General features: G+C 41.0%; 1 protein-coding gene across 1 annotated transcript in view; it reads left to right on the plus strand.

The window, feature by feature from the left end:
- The window catches only part of RORB (RAR related orphan receptor B), a 129,885-nt gene that overhangs the window by 79,220 nt on the left and 35,554 nt on the right, over positions 1–15,111 (plus strand). The window contains exons 5-6 of the mRNA XM_078677807.1: positions 8,314–8,435; positions 10,720–10,852. Of these exons, the coding sequence (XP_078533933.1) occupies positions 8,314–8,435; positions 10,720–10,852 (255 nt within the window). The remainder of the gene's footprint in view (positions 1–8,313; positions 8,436–10,719; positions 10,853–15,111) is intronic.

Consider the following 15,111-nt stretch of genomic DNA (forward strand, 5'->3'; position numbering starts at 1 on the left):
ATGCCACAGCCAGTAAGTTTAGTCCAATAGCACTGGACTGCAAACAGCCCCATTTTCACAATAAATCACAAGACAACACAATGCTGCATCAGCACATGCATGAACAGATGACGATGATACACTTTATATGCAAACCTTCTTTGTGGGTGCTCAGAAGCACCTGCATCATTTAGATACCAAATAAAAACAATTACAACGTGCTTTGTACCGAAAGTCCAGCTGTTTACCTTTCAAATTCATGAAACATGTTTAATTCAGCAATTTCCTTTTTTCGTGCCATTTTAATGAATTTAACACTGAAAAAAAGTGTAGTTCCAAGCTAGGAGTCTTTTTCTTTGAAATTCTGAAAAAAAAATGCAAAGTTCTTCATGGAGAAATTGTATGTCATAATGTGGCTGTTCTATAATCTTCATACGAAGACAACCAGACGTCTGCTACAAAACACTTTTTAACAAGTTGTTGGTGCCCCGGAACTTGCCAAGGATTGAAGCTGTTACCCCTTGCTTGCCCTTGGCTGCCCTTGGCACTGCCCTGGTAACTCCTAGACGCAATGATCTGTGGTTTGCATTCCGTGGTCTTAGCCAAGCTCATCAGCAAAATATAGGGTGACACACATATAGGCTGAGGTATGGATCAGGAACTACCCCTGTAATGTCATCAGGTTGAGAGGATTTGCAATGTCACTTGTTCTACTTTAGAGCATTTTGGTGAATTATTCCTGTATACGATATATAACATTTTGTGCACCACCATGTGCCGTGAGCAATGTATGGCTGTGCAAGAATTGCTTTGCGTGGCTCCTTTTAGACAGGTATTACTGCTAACCGGGAGGCACAGCCGACCGTGGAGGGAGAGCGGCTAACCCCCTCCTTATCGTGGGTGGCATACAAAGGGTACAGCAGCAGCAGGACGCAAGAGCGTGCCAAAAGAAAGGGGCCAGCAAATGGCCATGTGAGTTTGGGTTCAAAGGACCCAATCAAGAATGCAAGGCGTGGTCACAAGCACGACCATAAAGGTGACTGGGACAAGCAGTCCCAAGCTTTGTCACCAGAGGAAATTGATCCCACCCACCCACACCAGAGAAGCAGCCACAGTAAGATGAGGGGGTAGGGAGTCACACAGTTAAAATATCTTCATGGAAGGACGTAAAAGGGCAATTGCCCAAAGAAGGTACTTGGGATGCCTTAACGGCAGTGACTCTTGTGACAAGTGCAATTGCCAGAACAAGGTCCTTGGGATGCCTTACGGCAGGGACTCTGGAGACAAGTGCCTGGACAAGGTCCTTGGGATGCCTTACGGCAGGGAAAAATTGAGGCAAAAGGTAAAATGGTCATCGTGGGAGGACACGGCACATACGCCCAGGCATAGACAGAGGGCCACGAATGCCACACATTCTGTAGCAAGTTGAAGCCTCAAAGCCGCGCCCCTCTGCACCAAGTGACAGAAGTAGAGCTGTCACAACAGTTGGAAGTGAGTTAAGACAACCGTGAAGAGGCATGACTGTAAGGTGATGCATTGTAGGATTAGGCAAATTATGGTTATTAAGATGGAATAAAGTATAGGAGGTATACTGTATAACCTGTTATGGGATGGCTTGCATTGTAATCTGAGATAAGCCAGAAATGAGCATGTTGATGACCAATACCATCATGATAAGTGTTTACCAACTTATGATGTGAATAAACTGCAGCCATTCTAACGCCACAATAGTCTTGGCCCGCCCAAACCAGTCATGCGCACTTTCCTCGTTCTCCATGCAGGCAGCATTACAGCCTGCATGGAGAACATGGCCAGGCCCCCAGTCCCTGGTTGAGCGTTGAACCAGGATGCTTAGAAGTAATCACAAATCTGCACCACAGTGTTGTGATTGGTCAAGGGATCCTGGGTGCCTACCAATCACAACGCTGCATTGCAGCGTTGTAATTGGTCAGTGCGGCCTGGCTGTGCTTCCTGTTCCTCAAGCAGAGCAGGAGCTGAGATGTCGGAACCCGGCAGGAAGGTACGTTATTTATTATTATTTGTATTTATTTATTATGGGCATACTTTCACGACTCACCCCAACCCTCCGCTCCGCCACCTGTGAGCCGGCCGCCACTATTTAGCAAGAGTGCACATAGATCGATTCTCCTGTGAGCAGGGGATCCTGTTTATGACATGTCCTATGGCCTGTCTTGTGATTCATGCACATTTTACATAATCTTCCACAATTTAGCGCACATTTTATGAGGTTACTCCTAACGGGGAAGGAGGCAAAAAGCACGTATTGCTTGTTTTTACCATAAAAGGTGCACCAAGCGATGAGAAATATTATCAGAGTATCAGACGGCTAGTGATTGGGCGCTTAAATCATAGAACGTGTTTTCTCCTCTACAAATGGAGGTACTCCCAGAAAGTTTTGCACACGCGCACATTGTTTTTGATAAGCCCCGTATATTTAGAATGTAATATAAAACAATTGGGATCATCGCTGCAATTACCGCTGCACACAGACATTTGAAAACAGCATGTAATCTGAGCACAGCATGTAGGAAACCCAATCTATACACCTGTAATTGCTCTCTCTGCGTAGGGCGACGTAGAGATGTACGTTCAATATTTATCTTTAAATAACAGACTGCACTCTCATACTACAGCATGTATACGTTATATGATGCCCCTGTTTGTAACTGTAAATCATCACAGGTGAAATACATTCTAAACGAAACTTAAGTCGAGGGAATTCTAAATTGCGGCCTCTAGATTTGAATGTGAACACAAACAGTAGGTGAACCAGATCTGTTATCTTTTCCTGCACCAGCTCAAGCTGTGGTTATTTAATATCTGCCGACGCTGAAGCGCTTTGTGTCCAGCTGCTCGGGCAGTTCAAATTAATAAATCAGAGCCATTGGCCGTGTTTTTTGTTTGTTTTACTTGTGTGAAAATTACCAATTTGTGCAAATGTTTTCATTGGTCCTCAGCCTCTGTTTGTCAGTTTGAGAGAGGTGTTGGTGCAGAAAATGATTTAGGATGAAAGGAAAAAATGATTCTGCATTAATGTGTGTGTGGTGGGGGAATATGTTAAATTGGAATAAAAGCTAGCTGAGTATACGTAAGGATGTAATGATGTTCGTCTAAATATGTCGTAGAATCCGCCTCATGTATCATGCTACCTCAAATAATTTAGACTAGAGCTTTGCAACATATATGTAAGGTGAATGAAATTGAACAATTACCACAAATGACCACCAGGTCCACTCAAACAATATGGTGGATTTTTATTGCACTACTCCACTGATGAGCAGGCCTAAGTTTCTGGCGGCTTTAACCCTATTACTGGGGCCAAAGGCTCAACAAAAAACGAGAGGCTAGCAAGCTGATGCACGGTGTCATAACAGGCATCCAGACGGATGACACTAGGCCTGCCCCAACCGTTGCGCAGTTTAGAATGCATAGTGGAAATTTCCGCTCATCCCCTTAAATCAGAGCGCAATAAGAGGTGTCCCTTCATCACCATTAGATATCCCTGGCGTACGAGCGTCAAGATCCTACCCTGTTCGTACCGTATACCATCTTCCAGCATAGCAGATAGCCTTCTGCCTGAGATGTATAGGCTTGAGAAACAACTCTTATCTCTGATCCTGCTTGAGGTATTACAAGGACCTTCAGGTTAGAGCTCCCTTTGGGTCAATCCTGGTCTATGTAAGGTTCAGAACCAGGATGTAGCCGAAGCCACAATCCCTGGTGTCCTACTGGAAAGTGATTCAAAGTTAATTACTAGCGAAGAACCTCACATTGAACTCATGGATTCACCTCTTAGATGTTTACTGAATAACGCAGTAAACAGTGGCGTAACAAAACTTGAAGGCACCCGCTGCAAAGTGCATGGAGGGGCCTCCTCCCACCACTCAGGAGCTCTCAGGTCAGGGTATAGTGCTGAAGGGGGTCCCCTGGAGCAGGAGCACGGCCCCCGCACTGCGGGGGACTTTGTTATGCCCTTGGCAGTAAAGAGACAGATGATTAGCAATGGTTCTACATAATGACATTGGACCACAATATGGTTCGAAAAGTCAAACTCTTGCATCATTAGTTTAAATCTGCTCATTGTGCAGATTTATGATATTTTGGGGGATTAAAAATCTGCTTCATTGTCCACGGAAACGGCTGCGGGTCATTGTTCTCTAAACACACCCCTGCTTCTACCTATGTACTCTACTGGATTGTCTGCAAGGGGATCATTCTGCCTAACCACTAGTGGGGAAAGATCGATTCCCCTTTTTTATGTTCTCCACAGGGAAAGAGTGTCTAAGTAGTGTACAAAGTAGGCCAACAATACAAAGCAAAGCATTTAATGTGAAAAGGAAGTCACATTAATGACAGACAGGCTTCACGAAAAATGAGTTGAAATACGCTCGGAGATTTTAGCTCCCATAGTTTAACACAATTCAGGGACACACAAAATTCCCAGAAATTGACTGGACTGCTACACCACTCACAACTTTCCAGACATAATCCAACAAAAGTCATATGATGACCATTTGCCTCATTTTTTTGACGTTGGCATTACCTCAGTCCAGTACTGTATGCACTACAGATTCTGAGAAACCAACACCTTTGTATAAAGGCACATTATTTTCTTTTCGTTTTTTGTCTACACAGAGAAATTATTTTTCTAAGTGGAGAAATCTCTTACTAATACCGCCATAAAAATTGGGTGCATTTCTCTCCCTTTCCCTCTCTGGAACGGGATTTAACACTGCCCTTGCCAGGAGTAAAACTCGGACCATTATCAGGCCTTAAATGTGCTGGAGAAGAGTTTGTGAATGCCACAAACTCACCCAGTTAAGGCCGTTCACAAACTTAGAAACCTAACCGTGCCTTAAATGACCCACTGTACTCCCCTTGTGTTAGATTTACTGTTTTCTAGTATTATATGATTGTAGAATAATTTTACGAGGTGGTAAAATTACAAACACATGCTTTTGGTGTTGTGGCACTGCCATATAACATGGTGGGATGCCCCTGCCCCTTCGTTTGTTTTTAGAATTTCCCTAGTGTCTAGTGGGTTTTCTTCTTCTCCACGGGGGGAGGGGGGGGAGTGGAGGGGAGCGTTCAAAGACTGAGAAATTAGGGAGGACTGGCCCTTGACCAAGAAATTACTCCACCCTAAAAAAAAACCTTAAGTCTAGTGAAAGTCCCAGGTGGTCACATCCCACAGTGATCGCCATCCGACACTTTGCAGTGTAAGAGAGTTTCTCACCTTTCTAGCGATACCTCCTTTTATGCCCAATTTCCTGTGAACGAGGAGAATGGGGCTGTTTTCGCCACCCTCCACGCTTGCAGGAAAAACAGGAATCTATTTCGGGGGCACCATTCCTACAAATTGTCATTGCATCACTGACGCAATTGCGTCATTTGCTCTTGCAAATGACGCGATTGCGTCAACCCACTGGGCCGGAGTGGGAACGACTACCGCTCCAACTCATAGGGGCTGTGACAGAAGGGGCACCGGAGGAACACACAACAGCTCTAGCTCCAGTGCCAGGCACTTGGACTGGCGGTTACAACCATGGCACCCAAGGACCTATTAGCTATTCATCACTGTATTTCATTTTCATAACTTTTTTTCCATGATTCGTTTACATTTTGTATTTTAAACTAACTTGGTTTGGGCTCTTTAAGTTATTCATTTACTAACTCTTTTGTTACTTGTCTAGTTGGTTCCACATAGACCACATGCATATTTTCTCCTTTGCTGTTTGTGTAATGGATTCATAATCATAATAAATTCATCTTTATGGGTCAAATTGCCTTAGCATTGTGGGAGTCCATACAGGGGCACACATCAAGAATGTAGCCTTTCTCTCCCATAGCCTAACCCTCCAGTTCCCTACAAAGAATGTTTCAGAATATCAAGATATTTCGGAAATGTTTAAACCTTGCTGAATGTATAAACTCTGGACTAATCCATTTGAAGACTGAACTACGTAGTCCTACACATACTCTGAGCAGAAAATATATGCAGCATATTTGAATATTTAGACCTTATGTTTAAATTAATATGAAGATTAAAATTTGTGCACATGAAATTATTCACATTTCTACGGAGACATTTGAGAGGTGTTGTGGCCTTGTGTGGCGGACTAGTAGTATGTGTGATAGCACATTCGTCGGATAAAACCGAACCACTGAAAATCTCTAATTTGCAGTTTATAGTTTTTGATCATAACTTCGTTTTAAGGCACCACAGGTCGATGAAAGTTTTTTTTTCTGTAAAGTGGAAGATAGTTTGTAGATAATGAAGGGTTTACGAAATAATTCACGGTCTTTGGTACATTCACCTTCCAAGTTTTATTCTTGCTTTTGTTTCTTCTGCCTGTCCTGTTTGAATTGTCTCAGTCTCACTTCCTGTCCCGCATAATGCTTACATAATGGTCCTTCATTTAAGACATGCCAAACAGAAGGTGTTATACCAGAATATGGTCATACATTAATATGTTGTCCTAAATGTAAATTACAAATATATTACCCCATAGGAAATATAAATGGAAAATCTGCATCGAGTGGGACGACATTTTTGTAAACAAAATTTAGCAGCCTAGTTTATGTCAAACAATATTTCAGTGTGCACTTTTCTGACTTAAACGCCAATGAAAAAGAACCATTGCCTGCTAGATACGTCATAAATGAATCTCAAGCCGTTTAAAAACTTTTAGTGTCATGATAAGGCGTTCTCAGAGATTGTCTGCGTTAAAGTATATACAATTCTGGATGGGTAGTAGTTTTGAATGAGGATACATTTCACTTAGAGGTCATAAGTGTCATTACTGACAACAAGAGCGAAGTTTCCGTTTTGATGTTACTGTGTCATACAGGAGATCATGGTGGGAAACAAACTCTTGTTTCTGCCACACAATGTACCATTTTATGTCATGCATGGCTCATATATCACACATCCTCCCCCCAACCTAAGCAGTTCTGAGGTAGAAGGAAAGGAAGTGGTATGAAGAAGTGTTCTGGGGGGTATATATATATGTAACATATAGGAGTAGCTGGCTTCTGTGGTGGGGGAAATTGACTGTGAGGGCGGGTTGTTCACATCGGCATCCCATTTTCCACTTACCATGTGGCACACCGGAGTAGTCAGTGAAAAGTGGCTGCAGGTTCTATACTATATTACCAAGGTAAAATGAATATGGTTGAAAATTGATGCCATTGTCAACAACTTCCAGATTCTTCTGTGTAGAGGAAGGTCTGTCTATGGATGCAATATAGAACTCCTGGCCATTTCTTGGCCTTCACTGGGCGACCTGCCCCCACTGCTCTTCCTTTAGATATTTTGTTAACCAACTAATAATACCCTGTCACCACTGTGTGTTTCTTTACACTTGTGTAATGGTAGGAAGGAAAGTAATGAACAGTATTTAAAAAAAAAAGCAGTAAAAGTACGAAAAGGTATATTCATATATTTGTATCTTGTACAAAATACATAGTATGTTAAATGTAACAGCACGCTTCTGTAATCATATAAGAACAAAGAACAACAGTTATGGCTAAGGTTCATTCATGGGCATACTCTATATATGTAGCTCATCAACAACTCTGCATAAAATTGCGTTAGTACCAGTGACGGCCACCACAAAACTCATAGTTGGGAGGGCAGGGGATGAGGAATTTAGGGGAGAATAATGATTTAAAAAAAAATACTTTTCGCTGCCTCCGATACCAATAGCCAACTCTATCCTTCAATCCCAGTAGTCTCTGGGAAGGCACAGGCTCCCCAGTCAATCCCAACGCTGCCCTCATGGCCCGCCCCTCCCTACACAGGCACGCCAGCCAGTCACAGAAAAATAAAATGATCCTGTTTATAAAAAAATCTTTCTGAGACTGACTGACGAGTGAGGCAACGCTCCTCCGCCATTACAGAAGAGCCGCCACGGTTAGTTATTTAATTATGGACCAAAGTCTTGTGGAAATATAGGAAGAAGCCGGAAGCTCTAGTCAACACAGATAACATATGTCTTCTCTGTTTCAGCGTAGAAACTCAAATTCCTTTAAGGCACAAATTCACATGCCAAATATAAATGATTTTTATGATACTCTGAAACACATTGTGCTAAAATTGTCCAAGTAGAAGACTTAGAACGAGTTTCTGGGCCCTGCAGTTAAACTGTCCATGAAGATTTAACTTTAAAGAAAGCTTTTACCAACATCTTGTAAAGAGTCTAATTTACTAGATAACAAAATCTTTGCACTTTACCAATTTGCTGTGTGTTAATGAGTACTTTCTATGCTAGTATCAAACTATGGTTTTGTCTTCCTCCACTTATCGTATAGATCGGATTGCACAGAACATCATTAAGTCCCATTTGGAGACATGTCAGTACACGATGGAGGAATTGCACCAGCTGGCATGGCAGACTCACACCTATGAAGAAATTAAAGTCTACCAGAACAAGGTAATATTCAAGTGCACTCACAGTCCCACCCCCAAAAGACCAGGGTTTCCCATAGGAATAAGATAAGAGCTGTTTATGTGTTTAGATTTGTATATGAGGATTTGGTTCTTGTATGTGTAACGACCACAAAACAAAGTGGGCACTAATTGAAAAGAGTTGATGTTCTAGAATGCAAAATTTCATACGGCTCTTGACTTCACTAATGCACCACAGATAACATATCTTCATTGATTGCACCACAGGTCTGTCGGTAAATACTTGAATGCGTAGAGTATGACATTTGCAGAGGTGCCAATGATTGTTTCTAAGGCAGCTCAGAGTGGGGTTCAAGCACAGAGCCTGTCTACAGTACCCAATGTGCTGAATGATTTATTTGGCATCCCCAACTTAACACAAAGAAAACTGAGCTGAAATTAGAACACTGATCGGATTTCTTGCACTGGAACCAAAAAATAGATGCAAATGTTATGTCTTTGACAGTGACCCTCCTCTTTTTTTCTTCTGCCTCTCATTACCACACCTTGCTCAGCCACGGACATTTTGGAATCCAACTAGAGTCTGACATAATATACTATAGGCCGGAAGGGTGGAAGTCCCCAACAACCTCTGCAATTGATGTTGCCACCATTTTATTCTTCTGTACCTGAAGCTCCACCCTTTAATTTTTACTATTTGGCTACAGATTTAAAGGCATCTAAATCACATGGACTCAGACCTGCAGATTCAGGGCTGCAGGGGTCAGCATATGGATGAGCCATAATAGTAAAGACCCCCATTGGTCGGGGTGCCTGGGGCAACTAGGTAACAGCTTGGCCTAATGGATGCCCTTTCCTTTGTAAATCTTGTAAGGACAAACAGTTTCTGGACGTCATATGGTCATACTTGGCATAGCCTTTTGCGAACGCTAGTGTGGGTTATTATGATGAAAGGCATTGTTAACATTAACAGTACTCCAAAATTAGGGTTACACATAGAAACATTTGCAAACATTTATCTTAACCTAAGAATGGTGATTGCAATACAGAGGATGAATGATTCCCACAGATGGGAATCCCAAAGCCCATGTCTTGCAGTGGTGGCTACCGATGCACGGTCGGCACAGGTAAGAGTGGTGAGGTGGGGCGGGGGGGGAGTCAACAAGTGACAGGATAGGTAAAATGCAATAAATAAATTAATGAAACCACATACATTGCACTCGCCGCATCGCCAACTCTATGATGCGGCATGTCCAAGGTATGTGGTTTTATTATTTTTTTTAATTTAATTTTACCTATCACATCGTCTGTCGATTTGTCCGCCCAGTCCCACCGTTCTTGCCTGTGCCAGCAGTGCCTGTGGCTACCGTTTTAAAAACATGGTTGGGAACGATGGTACCAAACTCACTATATATGCCGCACTTCTCCCCAGCGTTCTACGAGCAGGAGTGGAAGGACTTCCTTGCTGCTCAGTGGAACATGAATCCAACAAATCCTGGAGCTGCTCTCACCTGCGTCAGAGCAGTTTCAGGATTGGTGGGAGCAGGCTAACCCAGCGCTCATTGAGGCTGCGGGCCTGTACCAGCAATCCCCCGGCTGTTTGACATCCGGGGGAGTGCTGGGTTTACAGTGCGCATGTCAGGCTGGCCGTAGGTATCCAGCCGGCCAACCCGACATGCGCACTAATCCTGCAATGGTAGGATTCCGCCCTCGCCATGTTCGTCTGTACATGGCGTGACTTGGTGGCCAAATAAAATGCCATTATTATGCCATTTTATTTTTGTGTGTTTGCCTGCCGTGCTTGCAGCAGGCGGGGCGACACTTCTATGCTCTTGTGGAGGAGTAGCCACTGATGTATAGTCCTTTCTTTGTTTCAGTTTCTAAAGCACATGTTGTACTTCAGGGGAGTCCCAAGACGCACTGCTTTCAATGATTGCCTCAAACCAGGTTTCTGAATATAGTCCCAATTACAACAGCTTTAAAGCTTTTGAAGCCTGGATGATTACACTTGTCCTGGTGTTGACACTTTAATTTTGACAGACATTTTTCAAATAACGATGTATAACTTATCAATAAAAGTAATTTTCTGTTTTGCTTTTTACCTCTGTAGAACGTCTATTCAAACATTGAAAAGGCAGAAGATATATTAAGCTCATATTATGAGTGCAGTCTGGGATTTTAAAGTCACTGACACCTATAATAATAAATGAGGCTAGGAAATGTGGGAGGGGAGATGTGTGCTATTGTTGTAGTCAGTGAAGACACCCTCGCTGGAGTTCATTTTTCAATGAATGTATTGTTTCTTATAGACAAGAGAAGCATTGTGGCAACAATGTGCCATCCAGATCACTCATGCCATCCAGTACGTGGTGGAGTACGCCAAGAGGATAACCGGCTTCATGGAGCTCTGTCAGAATGATCAAATATTACTCCTTAAATCAGGTGAGATTGGGTCTCTCACACGAGAGCTGTTATATACTCATTTGAAATCTATACTTCACTCCTTGATTTGGAATGATTAATGTGATTTCAAGTACACTGAGGTAATGGTTGTATTGCACTGTAAGCTAAACAGGTACAAGCTTCCACAGTTCATGGGTATCTAATGCCTTATAGCCATCTTAAAGATATTCACCTATATGAAGTTCAGCATATAGTATATAAGCATATGTGCAGAGCGTATCATGTAATTTTTTTTATCACTTTGGAGTGTGAGGAGGGACCATTAATGATCGGTGAAGCCTCAAGTGTGTTATTGCCCAATAATGGTACTAAATAGCAGACTACACATCTGCATATACTTCTTTTACTGTGGCATTTTAACATATGTATTCCTTTTAACACAATGAAAGCAAGACCAGGAGGTAAAGGCTTAAATGTGGTTACTGAGGCAAAATCACACTTACAAGGCCTTAACTATTAGTAGAGTTGTTTCTCTATATAAAGTCATTGTAATATGCAAGGTGTTAGGACAGTGTTTTTTCTCTTATTTCACATGCCAATTTCAATGTATTGTGGTATTAACACGTATCTGACCCTTGCAATATCTGTATGTGTGTGTGTAGGGAGGTCAGATTTCCACCGGAAAGGCTTTTTTTCCTTAATATTTTTGTCATTCCTCGATGAAGTTACACAACACTTTCCCACTTCTTCGGGGCAATTTTTGTGCAGATCTGTCAACCAGTGGCCAAGAAAAGAATGAGGGGAGGGGATGGGGCACAAGTGCCACTTCCCAATTTAATTCACATAGGATTCTGTGCTCTTCATACAGAAAAAACGGGCAAACACAATTACACCAAATTCTGTAGAAATTAGAAGTTTACTTAAAAAAGATACTTTTCTGTGGTCTAAATCTGTTCAGTAGTTTTTGAGACATTAACGTTTATAACACATAACGTGCATTTTTTAAGTGCATGTTCATCTTGGTGCTTAATATTAGATGTTTATTGTTATTCAACAGTATTATTTTATCAACCTCAGAAGGATGAATGGACCCACTGGGATTTGAACCTGTGACCACGAGGTCAAACACAGGCCCCTAGAATGGACACATTAGTCCACTAAGCAACTAGATATAGGACCTAAGGGCCATAGGTTGCGCATGAAGAGGTTACGTTTCAGAGCTATCTGGACTACTAATTCACAGATTATCCACATTACTGGTAACCTCTGCAGCTCCAAATTTTTAAAAAAAAGAACACCCCGATCTGATTAGGCCAATGGAGCGTTTTCTATAGCACAGATCAGAAGATGGATCTGTGGTGCTGGAACGATCTAATTGGCTGGCCGAAACATTGGGGAAAAATGTTGCGACCATCAATACACCTAAAAATAAGAGGGGGTACATAAGAGGTCAAGGTGAGGAGTTGGGGACCCTCTTTTAGCAAAATTTGAAAACAAAACAGATTATTTAGGGTGGGATTTACAGATTCTCCGCAGCTCCCAGTGAGACCTTTTGGTGCTGCAGAACCATTCTGGCAACGTGAAACTAGGGCTTAATCCACAGACACCTATTAGGCTAATGTAAGACCTGTAGCTCTGGTCTCAGAGTAGAGGACCCTGTATATATTGACATCTCATTTGAGATACCTTTACTGATGTAATTTAGCGTATCATGATTAATGTAAAATGTGAGATCAGAAGCAGTGCATAACAGGGTTGTAAGTTTATTGACGTATAACTGGCAAATTTGGGTGGTTTTTAGAATTTGTATTGTATCAATAACTGCACTTTAACCATGATTTTTTTCAGTGACTTTTTAAACATACGTTATGGTGTAATAAGGAAAGGTAATCATAATGTCACTTTAGCACTTCATTTTTTTAAGGGAATATATATGTGTGTATGTCTGTACACACTGTTTTCTGTAAAGTAAATCCAAGTAAAAAATATTCATGCTGTTTTTAGAATTAAATCAGTTTTTATTGGCGGAATACTTAATTAAAAGCAATACACAGCAAACCACCTACAGCCCAAATGGGCCGGCTACGCAGAAGATAACAATAGAAAAAGATACAATCAGCAATTGCGATATACTGAAGGGGGAGTATACAGCAAGCCGCCTACAACCCATCCAGGGCCGGCCGCGTCATAAGCCGAACAAGGGGAGTTGACCTATAGTCTAGATGCTTTCAAAAACAAGTAAAATCACAAAAGCATATATCCTGTCAGCAGAAAGTGCTCTCATCTCAACAGAGCTTCTGAATCTTATAACTTGACATTTTCCAAAACTGAAAACAACAAATGCTGCCCCGAGTCATGCTGTTTTTAAATCGTTCAGCAGCACCCACTGCATGATCAAACCATAGGTTAAAATTACCTAAAACTATCAAGCTCGTACTTTCATAGGCATCAATGCCAATTATGCCTCATGAAATTAAAATGTTGGTCAATCGTTGATTTAAATTTAAGGGATTATGTTTTAGATTAACTAAAATCTGGTGTGGCGATTCTCATAATTTTGTGCCTTGGAAAAAAGACTTATACATTAGTTGACTTATCATCATCATCATCATCATCATTTAATCTTAATTCAGTTAAAACCTATAAACGCATTACAAATATTTCAAACATCAATATAGGAAAAATGCAATAGAAATGAAGGTATCACAGTATTTATAAAATTATTATATTCTGTAACTTAAGTGCAGCAGAGAGAAAATGACTTACATTAAAACATATTAAATTACTATAAACCGGCTGTAAATAAAAGAAATCTGGCCTACAATGAACAAAATATGTTCCTTTAAGCACACGGGCAAGAAACCGATATCTAGCAGTGAAATAAAATCTACAAAAATGCATTGCAGTTTGTAAACAAACAGTCTGATTCGTTGACACCACCCAGCACTTAGAAAATGAAAGAGAATGATGGACAATTCCCATTTCAACATACTGAAAGATTTAACAAAATGCTTTATAACTCTGATTCTCTTTTTTGTCTAATAAATTGGTAGAAAGAAATCTTGGCCCAGATGTTGTCCCATTTGTTTTGCTTTCCAATGCGTAAATATACCAAGCCTGCCCAATTCAAGACATGAGGATTTTATAAAACTCAATGATTTTAAGATGTGGCTGTGATCTAATGATAAACAGTCATTTATGAATTCCTGGATATTGATGTGTTAAGATACCACAGTCACAATAAAGGTCTTTGCATAATTGGTACTAGGATCCCTAAAAGACAACTCCATCAAGGAGGTTTTCAAGCCATTAGTTCTTAGATCATTATAACCATGGTATTAGCATAAAGCAGCATACAAATAAATGGGTTCCCTACTTGGGGCAAGTCCTGGCTCAGAGCTATCAGAAACAATTCTTAGATAATGTATATTATAAATAAAGTAGGAGCCACCACACATCCCTACTGAACATTCCTAGATAACTTAAAGGACACTTTATATACTCTTAGTTACAAAATGCACCCTTGCAAATAGATCTTTGTGAAGATGTTGTAAAATGGAAATTATACCTCTGTCTATTCCCATAAGACCAAAAAGGGACCATCATTTTTCCCTGCTTATTCAAAGGCTGAGCTGAAATCTATAAAACTAAATGTAGGGAACACTTTTTAAAATAAATATATTAATGAATAAGGAGATGACGATTATGCCATTGCTCTTTTATACCAAGATCAATCCTAAAACCATATTGAGAGGCTGAGAAAATGTTTACCTTCAGCTCAGAACAAAATCCTCTCTATAGGTACATTGTCAGCTGTCTTTACCACAGAATCAATTATGGAAATCGGGCGGTGACAACAATGATCATCTCTTTTGCGTCTCTTAAACACTGGAATAATGATTGAACAGGACTGTGCTAGTGGAATAGTAGAATAGCAAGCTACATTAAGACTGCTGTGTCACATATGAGTCATCAGGGGTACTATTATTACAATTTGACAAGCCAACCACACTGTAAATGCTACCAAAATGATTGACCCAAGTATTCGACATGATGGGTGCATCTTGTGGAATTTAAAGTATAATTGAAAAAAATTAATTTATAATTCCAAGAAACGACAATTGTCCCTTTATGAACTGGCAGTCGAAGGTCATTTCAGGCTTTGCCCCTGAGTTCACTTTTTCTCATTGAAGACGCATTTTTGCTAATGAGGCCCACATTGCGCAGTTTCACCCCTATCACCAAGAGATCTGCTAAGAGCCCATCTGTGCTTCTGGTTGGCTTGTGAGCATGATTCA

This window comes from Lissotriton helveticus, chromosome 2_1, assembly GCF_964261635.1.
Source record: "Lissotriton helveticus chromosome 2_1, aLisHel1.1, whole genome shotgun sequence".
NCBI classification, from domain to species: domain Eukaryota; kingdom Metazoa; phylum Chordata; class Amphibia; order Caudata; family Salamandridae; genus Lissotriton; species Lissotriton helveticus.